Source organism: Planococcus citri, chromosome 2, assembly GCF_950023065.1.
Source record: "Planococcus citri chromosome 2, ihPlaCitr1.1, whole genome shotgun sequence".
Lineage (NCBI taxonomy): Eukaryota > Metazoa > Arthropoda > Insecta > Hemiptera > Pseudococcidae > Planococcus > Planococcus citri.
Window position 1 is genome coordinate 73,853,283 of NC_088678.1, and position 18,920 is coordinate 73,872,202.

At 36.0% G+C, this 18,920-nt stretch overlaps 1 protein-coding gene and 1 long non-coding RNA gene across 4 annotated transcripts in view; both read right to left on the reverse strand.

Moving 5' to 3' along the window:
• LOC135837703 (uncharacterized) overlaps nt 1–18,920 on the reverse strand; it is a 354,017-nt gene that overhangs the window by 114,310 nt on the left and 220,787 nt on the right. The window lies entirely within an intron of this gene.
• On the reverse strand, nt 10,461–15,729 carry LOC135837700 (uncharacterized). Of its 3 annotated transcripts, none has more exons than XM_065353063.1 (5): nt 14,494–14,649; nt 13,955–14,359; nt 12,763–12,843; nt 11,312–12,613; nt 10,461–11,181 (listed from the first exon to the last, which is right to left on the reverse strand). In XM_065353063.1, the coding sequence occupies exons 4-5, from the start codon at nt 11,324–11,326 to the stop codon at nt 10,735–10,737; spliced, it is 462 nt and encodes a 153-aa protein (XP_065209135.1). In that variant the 5' UTR covers nt 11,327–12,613; nt 12,763–12,843; nt 13,955–14,359; nt 14,494–14,649; the 3' UTR covers nt 10,461–10,734. The 3 variants fall into 3 exon arrangements, 1 of the variants encoding a protein (XP_065209135.1); XR_010557241.1 differs by lacking the exon at nt 12,763–12,843 and adding an exon at nt 15,540–15,729 and having other exon boundaries at nt 11,167–11,181; nt 14,494–15,429; XR_010557240.1 differs by lacking the exon at nt 10,461–11,181 and adding an exon at nt 15,540–15,715 and having other exon boundaries at nt 12,144–12,613; nt 14,494–15,429.

The following is an 18,920-nucleotide window of genomic DNA, read 5'->3' on the forward strand; positions in this document are numbered from 1 at the left end:
TGAATCCTCAAATTTAACCTTTGAACAGATGAAGTTATTTTTAGAAACTTGAGGAGAGACCCAAGTTCCACTTTTTTATCGTGAAAGTGGAGAAGGGGCAAATCGAAAACATTAAATAGTGCTTTTCTGATAAAGGATGGACCAAATATACCTAAGGATTAAAAGAAAAGAAAAAAAAACACAAGAAAAACACATACATATTTATCATTTTTTCTTTTCATTCTTTGAAGAAGAGAGGACAATTTGTGTACTTAATTTTTCCCTTAAAATAAGTGTCCAAAAATAGTTTTTTTTCCTTCTAGAAATTACATCAAAATTGATGAATGATGAGTATTTGAGTGCCTGAATTTTATCATTTCAAATTTTTAAGGATGTACCTATTTGTATTCTGGTTGGGATGGGATGATTTTGGTGTTGAAAGATTCAGAATCGTTCACCACCTATCAAAAAAAAATCACTCCCTTCCAAAATAAGTAACCCCCCCCCAATCATTTTTTTCATTTTTTCCATTTTTTTTTTTTTTTGGTTTGAAATTGAAAATGATTCAATGATAAAACCATCGCTACATTAATTCAAGTTGCTACAGTTTCTCATATGTACGTATTAAAAATACAAAATGAACGAACTCGAAAAATAAATTGATTAAAAATAAAACAATTCAAAAATATGACAAAGCAGCAAAGAAATGAAGATCTTTTTGACGATTTCAACCAAAAAAGTGAGGCTTGAGGGCAATTTTGGCAAAAGAAAATAACATTTTAAAACAAATGATTTTGGTAAAAAAGCGTAACGTTCAGAAATTTTGACCTATAAAATAGACATTTTTCGTACGATTTTTAGTAAAAAAGTGAATATTTTTGGCAATTTTATTCAAAAAAAAAACAACAAAAAAACAATACTTTCTCGTCCATTTCGGCAGACAAGCTCTTTAGAGAAAAGAAGAGGGCAAATAAGACTCGAAGAGTCATCGACTTTTTGAGAATTTTTTTATTCGTGAAATTCATCATTCGGAAAAATGGCAATTCGAGATTTTTTCATCCGGGAAAGTGCAATTCGGGGAAATTTTCAGGATCCTGAGTCGACTAGTAATGGTTTTAAGCCGTTTAGAAGCCTCGAGAAATTTTTTTGGAAATTTCAGTTTTCCACAAAAATTTTATTGAGAACTGTTTAAATGAATTTTGGTAGGTACTCAAATTATTATAAATCAATTGGATTTTTCACTTTTTTCAAGAGGCTCCAAAACGACCTAAAATAATCCCCAGTCGAATCAATTGCAAAAATAGGGCATAAACTAACTCCAGTTCTTCTATTGAACAGATTGGTAACTCACTCGATAGGAGCTCCTCCGTCCCAGGTACGAATTATTCATGCAAGTACATAGGTATAATAAGTTGCCTACTCTGTTTGCCGTAAATACGACAAGAAAGGTACAGTGAACATGAACAACGACTACGCGGAGGGAGGGGGCAAAACTCAAAATGTTGTAAATTTGAGTGTGACGTATCGAAGTGTGGGTTTTTTGGGCTCCCGAATTCATTTCAGGTATCATTTTTCAAAAATTCGCAATATTGGCCCCAATGGGGGGGGACTCAAAATTTTGGAAATTTTCATGTGACGTACCAAAATGTAGGTTTTTTGGGCTCCCAAATTCAATTTTGCCATCATTTTCAAAAAAATTGAAAAATTAACCCCCTAGGGGAGAGGGGCAAAACTCAAAATTTTGAAAATTTTCGTGTGACACATAAAAGTACAGATTTATTGGGCTCCCGAGTTCATTTCTGGTATCATTTCTCAAAAATTCGCAATACTGACCCTAGGAGGAGGGGGGGGGGAACTCAAAATTTTGAAAATTTTCGTGTGACGTATCAAAATGTAAGTTTTTTAGCTCCCGAATTCAATTTGGGCATCGTTTTTCAAAAATTAGCAATATTGACCCCTGTGGGAGGGGGGCTAAGCTCAAAATTTCGGAATTTTTCGTGTGAGGCATCAAAATGTAGGTTTTTTGGGCTCCCAATTCAATTTTGCCATCATTTTTAAGAAATTTTCAATATTTACCCCTGGGGGAGAGGAACGAAACTCAAAATTTTGGAGATTTCAGGTGAGGTATCAAAAATTGTAAATGTAAATTTCTTGGGCTCTCGAATTCATTTTCGACATCGTTTTTCCAAAATTTACAATATTGACCCCTGGTGGAAGGGGGCTAAACTCAAAATTTTGGGAATTTTTGTGTGAGGAATCAAAATATGGGTTTTTTAATTTTAACACACAAATATGAATAAGTACATATATAGTATTATTCATATTTGTTCGTTTCATGGTCCATGTAACGCATTTTTGTATTAAAACCAAAAATGTCTTTAGGAGCCCAAAAAACGAACAATTTGATAACTTATACAAAAATTTCCAAAATTTTGAGTTTCGCCCTCTTCCCTCATCAGGGGTCAATATTGCAAATTTGTGAAAAATGATGCCACATTGTGTCAGTGCTGACTTCCAGATGACTCAGAGTGTGGCGAAGCAAATTTCCAGGAAATTTGGCGATAGGGACACCCTGAGGAAGCGGGGGGCTTTGGTATGGGAGGTAGTGGAAACCAGAAAGGAAGGTAAGCTCGATGGCAGTAAAACATCAAATTTTGTGCTATATATGGTAACAAAAGAGAAGTACAACGATAAACCTACAAAGAGAGACTTCCTTGTAACGTTGAAAAACCTCGTCCAAAAATGCTCGGAACTGCAAATCGAGATGCTGGCTATACCCAGGTTGGATTGCGGACTGGACGAAATGGAATGGAGACTTGTAAGACACGCGTTAATCGAGTTCTTCAAGAACTCTGTGATTACAGTCCAAGTCTGCAGCCAATTGAGAAGATAGTTAATTACCCGAATAGTGACCCGAATCCCGATTTTGCCTATATTTTAAGATGTATATAAATTTTTTTTATTATTATCCTAGTTTGTAAAAGGTGGTTGGTGCCGAAGAATTATAAATAGACACCCTCCACCTCATATTTTTACATGTAAAATTGTAATTAGGGTTTCAGGTTTAAGCTAGTTTGTTTAAGTATGACCCTTAAATCTGGTAACGTAAATAATTCCCTTTTTTGTAAATATTTTGTTATTTCTTTTATTTTTTTTACATTTCTTTTATTTTGTATCCCCCAAAATTATATCATATCCAAATGAAATAGAAGAAAAAGAAGCCAGAAAACATCCAGACATCAAAGTTTTCCAAGACGCAACCTGGATCAAGATATTTAACACTGTAAGTATATAATAGCCTAGCTTTAGTGTAGAAAAATGTAACAATCTTCATTGTGGGCGGCCAGTGAGAAGCAAGTAGCAAGTGCACTGACTGCCCCAGAAATATCCCAATGTACTCTCGGCCTTTTAACTAGGGGCCCCAACTTGTTGGGACCACCCCTAGGTGAAATCTCTCCCTCTTCAAACTTCCCCCAGAGACGGGTCGGTGGCCCGGTTTGCTGTCAGACAGGTATGTGTGAATAACGACTCCTGGAACTTGGCAGGAATCAAGCCTTAGGCAACCGCCTAGGGGTTTGGGTCAGGGTGGATGATCCGTCTCACCTCCCCCCATTCCCCTTCCCGTCCCTTATCTTAATTTTGGGGTGAAGGTATAGTTTGTATTATAGAATAGCTAATATTAGCAACCCTAAAATTAAGATTGTTTTTTCTTTTAAATAAATACAAACCCTCGGCGCCTAGTGCGTCCAAGGTGTTTGAAAAAAAAAAAAAAAAAAATGATGCCAACAATGTCGTGAGGGGGGAAAGGAGAGGAATGAGACTAAAATTTTTTCAACTTTTCCGAACGAAGCGAGGGCGAAAACTTTTGAAAATTTGATTTTCTCACTCACACAATTTCTTCCCAACTCTCCTAAATTTTTCAACTTTTTCCAACCCATCCAATTTTCCCCAAAAATTCCGAACTTTTCTCCTAAATTTTTCTGTCAGGGGAGATGGGGTGATAGATACCCTCACAGTGCAACTACCGACGTTGAAATGACTCTTGATTATTTCATTACGAGTACATTACTCGTATCGAGGGAAACATACGAATAAGAAAACTGAACGAAATTCAAAAACTCATTTTCATTTTAGACTCCAGTTGACCCGAAAAATAGATAAATCTGTCACATTTGGCCAAAATGAAAAAAAAAATCCATCGATGATTACAAAAGGTAGGTACGAAGATGCGCAGGTATCAGTTACCTAATTCGGTACTCTCGTCTAATTACTTGTACAATATCCAAACACGTTGGCTGGAAATTTATCGAGCGTATAATTTTTGCGGCGCGACTACGACGACGACGTTATCGTGAACATTGCCGCGGCTCAGCTCAGCTCAGCGACGACGGTGGCGTTAATTAACCAGACAAGGAGGAAAAATAATACACTACACTCTTTACAATACTTATACTCCATAAAAAGACGACGCGAAGGGAACACGATAGTGATACAGATGTGCTCTAGGTGTAGGTATCGTATACTACGAGTAGGTAGAGGTACACATAGACGAAGACTCGTTAAAAGACTATACTCGTACAGTATACACAAAAACAAATCCACCACCACGACGACGATGAAGCGCGAGTTAATTCGCGAAATTAACATTTAAGTAGAATACTTTTTTTTTGCCCCGCCAAATCGCCATCTACGATAAATCAGCGCGACGTAGAGCGGTCTTCTCGAGATAACAAATTTGCGCTAATTTAAAAATAATTTTTATTACCAACACTGATGAGAATACTTAGCAAACGAGTCGCACTCGCAACCACCTCCTCATCATCATCTTACTTATTCTTAAGAAAGTCATAGTCGCAGCATCATCTCTCGTACGTGAAATCTTCGTTATACCTACTACGTGGTACCTACCTATGAGATACTCTATTAAACGACGTACGCGTGTCAAGTTTTATAAAATAAACGTGTATTAAACACACGAGATCGAGATGAAGCCACCTCGAGGAGGTAACAGGGCCATGGAGCAGCATCGTGCATCGCATCGCTTCTCACCGGTCGACGTGTACCTAATCGTAGTAAGTGAATTTACACGTTGATTTTAACGTACGCGGCATGGCGCGAAAAAAGGGCGCGCCTTCGTCATCATCCTGTGTATAGGTAGGTAGGTAGGTATCTAGAGGTAGAGAGACTGTAGACAGAGAGAAGCGTACAGAGCGCGGAGACATTGGCGCAACTGTACTAACGATAATAGCGGTAATAACTTCGATGATAAAACAATAATGATAACGAAAAGACACCGAAATTAATGGTAATGATAATGAGCGTTGCTCGGTGCTCTGTGTTTTAACACTGTGTCGTACAACACAGCACCGCACAGCACACAACACATAGAGTAGTACACCGTGTGCCCCTCCCCTCCCCCTCAGCACCTCGTATACTGGCATAGCGTGGTATGGTGGCGCACTCGCTATCATTATAAATTTCGTTAATGACTGTCGACTTGACTCTCTCATTCTCTCAGCCTGCCTGTGCTGTGCTGTGCTGTGCGATTCTCCGCGTGCCATTACGATGCTGCCTGCTGCCTCTCTACCTCTCTCTCTCTGGCAGTGTGCTGTGCAATTCTGTCCATTTTGGAGGTATCCCCTCTTCTTCATCGTCATCTCCACGCGCCGATCTTTTAAACCAATACGTTGAGACGCGCCAAGCCAAAAGCCAGGCCAGAAAAAGCGATGGGTGCAGGATGGCGGTAGCATCTTTGGCTTAAATTATGTCGGTTAATGCGTTGCTGCTGCCTGTACTATAAACGGGTTCTTGAAAAGCCTCCGCCTGCCCCTTCTGGCGTTGTCAGCGTGCGGCGGCAAACTACGTAAAATGTACCATCAAACGTCGTCCTACAGCTATTTTATCGTCCATTACCAGCGGCTAATTCTCGCCTGATTTCCCGAAAGTTATTCTCGAAAAGACCTCAATTCTCGTTTATATTTATCGTTTATGGTCGGTCGCCTGCTCTTTAATGTAAAACCGAGAGAGAACGGCGCGAACCGATCCGACGTATAGGTCTCTTCGTCGTTCATTCGCCTTCATCGTCGTCATTGTCGTCGTCGTAGTCGTCGATATACGAGTATAAGTTGTACTTACAAGAGTAGACTAAAAAAAGCTCGCTCTCAAGCTGTGTGTGTGTGGTGTGCTTTTTTCCCAATTCTCGTAGTTCGGTTCGAGTTTTGGACTTTTCCTCCTCCTCCCCCCCTTCAGGTCGCCGTCTCTATTCTCGTTTTATTCTTATTCGTCGTCGTCCACAACTTTTTATACGACTGTTTATCCTGGTACGACGACGATAGTGCATTGGGGCTGGGGCTGGACCGCGACGACAATAGCGAATCAGTTCCCATAACACTATGTAGATGTATACTACATATACTTACGAGTATTTGGTTTTCGGCGAAGAAAACTTCTTCGATATTGTCTGATTTTATGTATAAGTATATTGGGAAAAACGATGTCGTAGAACGCCGATCTCTCATTATTGTCCAAATAAGACGTTCTCTACGTGTAGTAGTAAGTATGTATTGACGCACATGTGGTTTGGAAAGCTGCCCCTTGCTCGTATCGCTATCACCACCGAGCATTTCAAATAGTCGGTTATGTATTATACGCGTTTAGGAAATCTGCGATGAAGGGATGTACGATTTTCATTTCGAATATCGGCGTGTTATTTTATCGTCTGTAGAGTCGAATGTGTGTGTATAATATGAGATTGGCCGAATGTGTGTCGTTTTTGATTTCGATCCTGCAGCCAATGGATGCGAATATCTTTGCTGGTATCGATGAGGTAGGTAAAGGGTTATGAGCCTATGTAGGCAGCTTCGAACAGTTGAGAAGTTATATTTTCGTATATAGTGAATCGTGGTTTCGAGCAGATGAACGAAATTGTTTCGTGAATGGAATAAGCATAGAGAGAGAGAGAGAGAGAGAGAGAGAGATTATTAAAATGACGAATTCTATTTATAATTCTTAATCTACTCGTCACCAGAACGAATCATTCGCGAACGACTCGGTAAACAGTTTAATCACCCGAAAATAAAATGCACATTGCTCTTAACAGAAAATTCACATAGGATAACATTTTCAACGTGATTCGTTGAAAAGCAGCAGATTTGAAGCTCAAATCGTTCGCGAACGACTCAGTATACAAAACTGAATCACTCGATAGCAAAATATTGTTATCGTTGTTCGTTGTTGTTTTTTTTTCAAAGATCGCAAAAAATAAAATTTTTAAAGGGATTCGTTCACGAACAGTTCATTTGAAGATCAAACCGTTCGCGAACGACTCAGTACAAAACTGAATCACTCGATAACAAAATATTGTTATTGTTCTTCTTTTTTTTTTCAAAGATCGCAAAGAATAAAATTTTTTAAGGGATTCGTTCACAAGCAGCTCATTTGAAGACCAAATCGTTCGCGAACGACTCAGTACAAAACTGAATCACTCGATAACAAAATATTGTTAAAAACATCACCAAGAATAATCACTTCTTTTATAGTGATTCGTTCACAATTGACTCATTTGGAAATCGAATCGTTCGCGAACGACTGAGTACAACACTGAGTCACTTGATGAAAATAATATATTATTGTTTCCAGGAGAAACCGCACAAAAGGAAAAAATTTCAAAGAGATTCGTTCGCGAGCAATTCATTTGGAGATCGAATCATTCGTGAACGACTCAGTGCAAAACTGAATCACTCGATAACAAAATATTGTTATTGTTGTTTTTTTTTCAAAATTCACAAAAAATAACATTTTTAAAGGGATTTGTTCGCAAGCAGCTCATTTGAAGATCAAATCGTTCGCGAACGACTCAGTACAGAACTGAGTCATTCGAAAACAGAATATTGTTTGAGAAAGAAAGTTTACAAATGATAACATTTTCAAAGTGATTCGTTCAAAAGTAGCTCATTTGAAGCTCAAATCGTTCGCGAACGACTCAGTACAGAACTGAATCACTTAATAACAAAAAAATGTTATTGTTGTTTTTTTTTCAAAATTCACAAAAAATAACATTTTTAAAGGGATTCGTTCACGAACAGTTCATTTGAAGATCAAACCGTTCGCGAACGACTCAGTACAAAACTGAATCACTCGATAACAAAATATTGTTATTGTTGTTATTTTTTTTCCTCAAAGTTTACAAAGAATAAAATTTTTAAAGGTATTCGTTCGCAAGCAGCTCATTTGAAGATCAAATCGTTCGCGAACGACTCAATACAGAACTGAATCACTCGATAAAAAAATATTGTTAAAAAAATCACCAAGAATAATCACTTCTTTTATAGTGATTCGTTCACAATTGACTCATTTGGAAATCGAATCGTTCGCGAACAACTCAGTACAGAACTGAATCACTCGATAAAAAAATATTGTTCAAAAAAAATCACCAAGAATAATCATTAGATACATATATCGATTTGTTCACAATTGACTCATTTAGAAATCGAATCGTTCGCGAACGACTCAGTACAAAACTGAATCACTCGATAACAAAATATTGTTATTGTTGTTCTTTTTTTTCAAAGATCACAAAGAATACATTTTTTTAAGGGATTCGTTCACAAGCAGCTCATATTTGAAGATCAAATCTCTCGCGAACGACTCAATACAGAACTGAATCACTCGATAAAAAAATATTGTTAAAAAAAATCACCAAAAATAATCACTTCTTTTATAGTGATTCGTTCACAATTGACTCATTTGGAAATCGAATCGTTCGCGAACGACTCAGTACAACACTGAGTCACTTGATGAAAATAATATAATTATTATTGTTTCTAGAAGAAACTTCACAAAAAAATATTTTTTAACGAGATTCGATCGCAAGCGACTCATTTGGAGATCGAATCGTTCGCGAACGACTCAGTACAGAACTGAATCACTCGATAAAAAAATATTGTTCAAAAAAAATCACCAAGAATAATCATTAAATTCATGTCGATTCGTTCACAATTGACTCATTTGGAAATCGAATCGTTCGCGAACGACTCAGTACAAAACTGAATCACTCGATAACAAAATATTGTTATTGTTGTTCTTTTTTTTTCAAAGATCACAAAGAATACATTTTTTTAAGGGATTCGTTCACAAGCAGCTCATATTTGAAGATCAAATCTTTCGCGAACGACTCAATACAGAACTGAATCACTCGATAAAAAAATATTGTTAAAAAAAATCACCAAAAATAATCACTTCTTTTATAGTGATTCGTTCACAATTGACTCATTTGGAAATCGAATCGTTCGCGAACGACTCAGTACAGAACTGAATCACTCAATAAAAAAATATTGTTAAAAAAATCACCGAGAATAATAATTATTACTTTTATAGTGATTCGTTCGCAAGTGATTCATTTGAAGATAAAATCGTTCGCGAACGACTCAGTACAGAACTAAATCACTCGATAAAAAAATATTGTTAAAAAAATCACCAAGAATAATAATTACTTTTATAGTGATTCGGTCGCAAGTGATTCATTTGGAGATCAAATCGTTCGCGAACGACTCAATACAACACTAAGTCACTTGATGAAAATCATATTTCAAAGAGATTCGTTTGCAAGCAACTCATTTGCAGATCGAATCGTTCGCGAACGACTCGGTAGGTACACGATTAAATCATTCGAAATACATATATTACCTGTTACTTTCGAGTTTCAGTTGATGAAAAAAAATTAAACTCACAAAGGAAAACCTTTTTCAAAATGATTCGTTCACAGACAACTCAGTTGAAGATAGAATCGTTCGCGAACGACTCGATTCCTTGAATGAACATATCAAGATCATTTACATTACCGGGCAAAACACTTTAGAAATAAACATATTCCTGGTACCTACGTAGTTCACGAACGAGGACGCCTTATAACAGCGAATCATTCACGAACGACTCATCATTCGAAAGAATCGTTCACAAATGCCTAGAATTCATTTTGAAATTAAAATTTTGCGAGTATCTCGTCGACGCTCTTGATTCGATTTCACGAAACGACACATTTTTACAATGAATCGTTCGCGAACCACCAATTCTTGAAATGAACAGTTCCATAAAATTTTATATCATCGAACAACTTCAGGGGAAAAAAACATCCACCAGTATCAAATTTCATGAACGATACATCACAGTGAATCGTTCACAAACGACTCATCAATAGAAAGAATCGTTCGAAAACGCCTTGAATTTTGAAACGAATATTTTGCGAAAGTTTTGTCAATGTTCCAGATTTGGGTTTACAACCGATATTTTTTCACAACGAATCGTTAATGAACGACTTCTCACCACTTTATCGCTCACAAATTTTTCATGTTTTTTTTTCATCGTTATTTTGATTTTTATATACCTACATTTTCTTTGGATTTTTTAAAGGAAGTACATATATCTTCTGGTCTGACAAAATTTTTTGGACGACTTTCAACTCAAACAGAAAATCTGTGTAAAAATGGCTCAACATTTTTTCCGACTTTTTTCTTCATCATTTATCTTAATGAACAAAAAAATTTACGCAATGTACATACATATCTTCAAACATTTATACTTGTAGGTATTTCTTACAAATGTAGGAGGAAACTTGAATATGTACCTAGATGGGTAAGTACATAGAATGTTGTACATATTTATTCTACAGCACTGCATTCTTGAGCCTTTGGAGGTTCCCATTATGATGAGACACAGGCCCAAAATGCGCATGTCTGGTGAGTCTTTTTGGAGTCCGATTTACGATCTGTTTTTCGGTTTTGATGGTGGTACGTATGGTTTCGGATCTGATGGTGTTGAATCTGCACGTGGGGAATCAGATTGTTCAGTACGAGTATCAGGCTGCTCAGAACCAGGATGCTCAGAAGCAGACTGTTCAGAATCAGGCTGTTCAGAAGCAGACTGTTCAGAATCAGACTGTTCAGAATCAGGCTGCTCAGAAGCAGACTGTTCAGAATCAGGCTGTTCAGAAGCAGACTGTTCAGAATCAGACTGTTCAGAATCAGGCTGCTCAGAATCAAGCTGTTCAGGATCAGACTGTTCAATATCTGATTGTTCAGAATCGGACTGTTCAGCATTTGACTGTCCAGAATCCAATTGCCCAGAATCTGACCGTACAGAAGCCGACCATTCAGAGTATTGCGCAGGTGCCATGGAAATGTAGACTGCCAGTACCATCAGGAATGCCTTTAAATGAAGCATAAACATAATAAATGAAATCAGTAGTTCGATTCCAGGAGCTTGATACACCGAAATTTTATCATAATGCTGATAGAAATGCAAATAATCGAGCAAATTGAATAAAAAAATCACTTACGAAGACTGCTCTCATTTTCTTTATTGTTTTTGAAATAACTGACTCCCAAAACAATACATTAATTTAGCTGGAATTTTCTATAGACAAATTGAACATCAGTGAACGCGTCCGGACCCTGATATTTTGCAATTGATATCCATAAAATTAGCTCGTGCTCGTGATCGTTTTTGGTAAATATATATCGTAATAAATGTCGATAAAAAATTACGAAATAGGATTTGCTATCCAAGAATTTTTTTTAAAGAACCTACATACATATCAGAGATAGAGATTTTTTTCAAATATTGCACAATTTTAAATTCTCTGCTCTCAAAACCCTAATGAATCTGATATGTAATATGTATCACATTGTTTTTCTAACTCTCAGGAAATCGGGAGGAAGGAGGCTATAGTAAGTATAGGAGACAACAGAGGGGGTCGAATTGAAAAAATCAAAAAAACTCAACTTTGAACTTTTGAAAGTTTTGGGGCATATTTCAGAACCCCCAATGATGGCGATTTCTTTCTTCCCTAATGTGAGAAACCTGCAAAAAAACGAGCCAAATCGAGTGATCTGGGCCCAAAAGAAGACTGATTTGACTTGGAACTACCCAGACTATATTTTGGATTTGGATCATTTTTCCTGAAACAGATTGAGTAAAAGTTGGAGCCAAAAAATGAACATTTTTTTTAAAAAATGTGCCTCTTTGATTGCCCATATCTTCCCTCCAAGAACGCCTCTCTCCGGAATTAAAATGTTTTTTTTTTCAACTTGAAATGCAAATCTACTCGTATGTAAAAGTTGACCAAAGTTTTTCAATTTTTTGCTTCCCGATTCACTCTAATAATCATAAACTCTTAAACAATGTATTTTTAAAGTAGGTACTTAGGATTCTTATAAACGTAGAAAATTAAAGTTTTACAAATTCATCTTCAGCACCTGGGTCTTGAGCCTTTGGAGCTCACTTACGATGAGATACGAGGCCTGAATCGTACGTAATGTCAGATGAACCTTTCTCCAACCTGATTCTCAATTTTTTTCTCGATTATGATGGTAGGATTTCTGACAGATGAGGATCTGGATCGTACTGGATTTGATTGCGAGGGATCGAATTACTTCCGATAGGAATTGGATTGCTCGGAATCGGTCTGCTGCTCAGAATCTAACTGTTCATTATCTGATTGTTCGGAATTCGATATCTGAGAATCCGAGTGTTCGGAACCTGACTGTTCGGAATGTGATTGGTCAGTACCCGACCAATCAAAACGTTGTGGAGCCGACGAAACCATGGAAACGCAGACTGATAACACCATCAGAAATGCCTTTAAATAAACCATAGCAGGAATTTAATAAAGTCTAAAGTATGTTTCACTATGTTTCAGTTACAAGGTTCAATATATTGGTGTGAAATTATCGAAATCTTCGAATAACCGAATGATTTGTATAGTAAGAATGAGATCACAATACTTACAATGGCTGCTCTCATTTTGTTTTTTATTTTTGAAATGACCGATACTCGAAACGATATATTAATTGGGTTAAAAATGAACGTCTGTGAAAGCGTATGAACGGTTACATTATTCGTTATTTATATTGGTGACGTTGGCTTGGGCTTATCATCGTTTTTTATGAATAGGTTTATTATCGTGAATTATTGATTAGAAAAAAATTAGGAAATATGATTTCTTATCACAGAAACATCATAAAGAATTCAATTATCGGAACATGGGAGGGGGAATTGGGAGCGTTGGAGGGGTCAAATCAGAAAAATCAGTTGATATTCGTATTTAACTTGCAAGTTTTCAAATTGAAAACGTCTTATTTCTTTGTTTTTAAAAGTACTCGTATCTTAAATGAATTTCAAAATGTTTGGAGACGGTTTGAATATTCCAAAAATTTGGTTTTTGGGAATATCACCCCTCCCCCACCCTCTTTTGGGACAAAATCTGTACCAATTTTGGATTCAGAGATGAAATAATATTTTTTAAAAAACATAATTACAAAAAATTTACAGGTATATTCATTTTAGGACCTTCTTTCCCTGATTTGGAGCCCATAACTCATGTTTTTTTTTCAAAACTTTCAAAATTTCAGAAGTTTGGTTCTTGGAGCATATTTCCTTCCCCTCATTGGACTAAAATTGTTGATAAAAAATTAGGAAATACGTACGAGTCGTTATCAAGACATTTTCGTTAACGATAGGAATTCAATTAAATAAAGGAGACCAACGTGTTTTTCATTTCTCAAAACAGTCCAATTTTAGACAGGTCATCGACCCAGCTAAAAAAAATGTAGTCAGAAAAAACTCACAGTTCTGCACAGAGCCACCGATTTGGTTTTTGATGACCCTTCGACCCCTCCCCCCCAAAAAAAGCAAAATGAGCCCCAAAAGAAGGATGAAAAATGTAAAATTTCCAAAAAATACAATATTGGTATCAAAATCTGAGTTTTAAAGGGCTCAGAATTCTTTTTTTAAACCCCCTTTGAACACCAATTCAGAAATGGGCTTCAGAGGGGAGATAGAAGATTGAAAATTCACCAAAAAAATACAATATTTTGTATCAAAAGCTGGGGTTTTCAAGGATGGAAAAATTACTTTTTGAAGACCAATCGATCTCAACACCAAGGATTTGAAAAATCATAATTTTTCAAAAATTACTTACTAGATTTGTGTTTGTACGAAAATGATATGGGCTTTTGATGGAGGGGGGGAATTGGTCTCCAAAAAGAACGTAGGTACACAAATTTTTCAAAAACACAATATTGGTATCAACTTAATAAATTCGAGTAAAAATCTATTTTAAAATGCCATTATAAAAAACAAACATCAACACTTGAGCAATAAAATGGTGATCTTCAAACATCTGTACACGTGAAATGAGGGAATCCAATCGTGGTCGATCTAATTGTGTGGAATCGAATCAGCTTCAGTCGTATTCGTTAGATTTCTTGAAGTCGAATTGACCACCTAACGATTCCAATGGATCTGAGAATACAGAATCGTCACGTTCTGAAAAGTCTGATAGTATGGGAACGCAGACTGCTACTGCTAATACAATCAGGAATACCTTTAAATAGGTAAATCATAACGTGAATTTAATCAGTTCAGTCGCAAGCTGAAATATTTCATACCACAATTGGCATAAAATTTTCGAAATTTGATTAAATACTCGTACAATAAAAATAAGTCGACGATACTTACAATAATTTCTCTCATTTTGTTTTTCATTGTCTAAAAAAAAAAATAACTGTCAGAACGAGATTTTCACATTAATTTAGCTAAAATGAACCTAAGACCAATTCGGTAATGATATCTGTGAAATTAGGTTATAGTTATAATCACTTTTTTTTATCAATATACGAGTATTATCGTTAATTGCTGATGAAAAATTCCGATATATCGCAAGAGAGTCGTTATCAATAATCAGAATAATTTTTTTTTAATCAAATACAATACATATTATTGAATCTTACTCGTACTGATTTGGATTCCAAAAATTCTTTAGAAGAAGGTTCAAAAATTCCAAGAATTTGGTTTTTGAGGCATATACCCCCCCTCCTCTCCTCTAATGGTACCAAATCGGTTCCAATGTTGGATAATGGATACCCTCTTTCGCAAATTCAGAGCTCCGAACTCAAGTTTTATCAAAACATTTGGGTATAGGGGTACAAGAATTCCACAAGTCTGGTTCTTGGGACATATCTACCCTCTCCATTGGACCAAATCGGTTCGTTTTAGAAGATTTAGAACAAAAAAACACTTTCCCCCCCAAAAAATGTGTGTTGATTTTAAAACCCTCTTCTCCAAATTTTGGACCCTCCAAATGAAAATTTGATCTTTGCTACGCTTTCAGAAGCTAGTTTTCGTCGAGTTTTATGTAAACATAATAACACTCAGGCAATACATTTTCAAAGATGTATTCTTGGATTTATTACATATAATAACGTTGTACAAGACTTAAGGTTAGGTTAACATTAAATTTAAAAAATTCATTCTACGTCACTTTATTTCTGAGCATGCTTCGGATTAACAGCTATCGGATAGATACGCATCGTGATCATTTGACTTCGACTCGTCAATATTCATTTGTTGGGCTAATACCATGCAAACGCAGACTGCTGATACGATCAGGAATACCTTTAAAATAAATCATAAGGGTAATAATTTTCGCTACTTGTTTAGAAATGCCCCACCCAAAAAAAAAAAAAAAAAATGCAAATCAAACAAAATGAATCTACGATACTTACAATGGCAGCTTTCATTTTGTTATTTATTCGTAATTTTCAAAATAAACGACACTCGAAACGATATTACAATATTGAAATTATTAATTCAGCTGAAATGAGTTTCAGACCAATTGATCACTTCGTGAATGTATAATTGTATATGAATACGTATTTACATTTTGTTATTTACTTCGGTGAAATTAGCTCGTGTTTATAATCGCTTTCTTGGATTATCGTAAATTATTTGATTAAAAAATGAGGAAATACGAGTAATTATCAAGAAATTCGCTCATTAAGTCTAGAGGAATTCAATTAGTTAGAGGAAACTACGTTGTTTTTCAGTTCTCAAAACAGGTCAATCACAGATAGGGCATCGACCCAGATGAAAAAATTTCGTCAGAAAAAAAGAGAGTTCCGCACAAAGCAACCGATTTTATTTTTGATGACCTTTTGACCCCAAAACCCGAAATGAACCCTGAAGAAAAGTGAAAAATGGAAAGTTTCCAAAAAATGCAATATTGGAAACAAAATCTGGGCAGGCTTTGAAGGGTTCAGAATTCATACTTTGAAACCACATTTGATCACAAACTACGAAATGAGCTTCCAGGGGGGGGGATGGAAATTGGAGATTTTCAAAAAATACAAAAATGTATCGAAAGCTGGGATTTTAAGGACAGAAAAATTCATTTTTGAAGAACACTCGATCTCAAACCTTGAATTGGATTCCAAAGGGGAGAAAAACATTTAAAATTGAACAAAAAAATGTTGGTGCCAAAATCGATTTTCAAAAAATACAAAATTTATTCCAAAAATTGGGATTTCAAGGACGAAAAATCCATTTTCAAAGACCACTCGATCTCAAACCTTAAATTGGATTCCAAAGGGGAGAAAAAAAATACAATATTGGTATCAAAATCAGGGGTTTAAAGGGCTCAGAATTCATTTTCCAAGACCCCATTCGACCACCAACTTTGAAATAAGCTTCAAAAGGAAGACAGAAAATTGAAAATTTTCAAAAAATACAAAACTTGTATCACAAGCTGGGGTTTTAAGAAAGGAAAAATTCATTTTTGAAGCCCATTCGATCCCAAAAAATAAAATGGACTTCAAAAGGGAGGAACAAAATTGAATATTCAAAAAAATACATTACGGGTATCAAAACCAGGGGTTTTTGAAAGCGCACAAAATTCTTTGGCTCTATATGAGAGTTAAAAAATTGAAAATTTTCAAAAAGTACAATATAAGTAATCATATTAAAATGACATGAGTTTTTGATAGGGAGAGGGGACAGGGATATGATTCATTTCTGAAGATAATTTTATGCACCTCAAACCCCAAATTGGTCTTCAAAGAGGAGGTACAAACAAACACAATATTGATATTAAATTAATGGATGCGATCAATAATCTACTCGTATTTTAAGATGCCATTATAAGAAGGATTGTAAAATAAGCATTCTTAAAAATTCAAAATAGGAGCCATCATCTTCTTCGTTGATATCTGAATATTCTATAGTCCGGCATAACTATGCCAGTAATTGCACCCCCTCCCCCTCCCCCCGGTACCGCCACCGATTTTTTGGGACAACTTTTTTTAAAGGGGATATCCTAAGGGATATTATAAAGTAAACCTGCTAAAAAAAAAAGTTGGCCATGGCGGACATTTTGATATTTTTCGATTTTAGGTGAATTTTTAAAAATCAAATTAGAGCCAAACATGAGAAAAAAATCAAAATTTTCCCAAACTGACGTAGCGAGCTGAAATGTGGAATATATCCTATTTCCGACCTGCCAAATCGATTGGATACGGTTTTAAACCGTTTTGAGCAGTTCTGGAGCCTCCAAGCAGATTTTTGAAACTTGAAATTGAATGAAGTTGGAAATCCGAAATTCACGCAGCACTCCAACTTAAAACACGCTATTAAGTCGACTGCTGGCGAGTTTAGGTCATTTCTGAGCCTCCAGCAATCTTATGAAAATTCTTTAAGTCTCTCCAGTAGATTTTTGAAATTTGAAATTTCCACAAAATTTTATCAAATAATGCAGTTGGAATGTGGAAATTCATTCTGTAAACTAATTTCAATACTCTATGAAATCGATTGCAGGTAGATTTCGAGTCGTTTTGGAGCCTCCAGCATCTTTTTGGAAATTACTGGAGCTTCCTTGAAATTAGTTTACAGAATAAATTTCGACTTTCCAACTGCATTAGTATAAATTTTGTGGAAATTTCAAATTTAAAAAATTTACTGGAGAGACTTAAAGAATTTTCATGAGATCGCTGGAGGCTCAGAAATGACCTAAACTTGCCAGCACTCAGCAGTCGACTTAATAGCGTGTTTTTAGTTGGAGTGCTGCGTGAATTTCGGATTTCCAACTTCGGGTTTTGAACGAGCTCAATGGACTTCAGACAGGCATGCCACCGATATTATCGATTAATTTTCTCTAATCATCGCGATTATCGTGATATCACGATACCAACAACTTGCGATCTTTGCTGCAAGGATTGCTAGTGTTCCACAAGAAATTTACGCCAAAAACTGGAGGGAGGTTAGAGTAGAAAATTGAAAATTTTTGTAAACAAATACAACATTTGGATCAAAAGCAGGGTTTTTAAGAACGAGAAAATTCATTTTTGAAGACCATTTGATCACAAACCATAAAATAAACTCCGAAGGGGAGAAACATAAACGAATATTTAAAAAAAATAATAATACAATTTTGGTATCAAAATCTGGGTTTTAAAGAGCTCAGAATTCATTTTTTAACAAAATGGCAGCCATTCTGATTGACAGATCAGCCGAAATCACAGATTTTACTTCCCAACAAAGGGATAGCATACAATTTTTTGAACTGGACAAATCTAAATCGAAAGAGCATGAAAACATTCATCTTACAAGCCAAAACTTCAAGTGCTACAGCGCATTTTTCGATTTTTGGTGAATTTTTGAAAATATTTGAGTCAAAAATGAGAAAAAAAAAATGAAAATCTTACCGAATTGACCCAGAAAAATGAAACTAGGGATGTACCCTATTTTCAACCTGCGGACCTGCCAAATCGATTGGAAACGGTTTCAAATCGTTAAAAGCAGTTTTGGAGCCTCCAGCAGATTTTTGAAACTTGAAATTTCCACAAAATTTTATCAAATGCAGTTGGAAATCCGAAATTCACGCAGCACTCCAACTTAGACACGCTATCAAGTCGACTGCTGGCGAGTTTAGGTCATCGACTTTTTTGAAAATTCTGGAAGCCTCTTCAGTGGATTTTTTAAAATATGAATTTCTACAAAATTCAATCAACTGGAGTTGGAAAGGGAGGAGGCGCAGTTATGCCCATTGTCGTATGTATGTCGGGCCACTATCCCTCCCCTCTTGGCTCTAGCCGAGTTATTTTTGGTCTAACAGA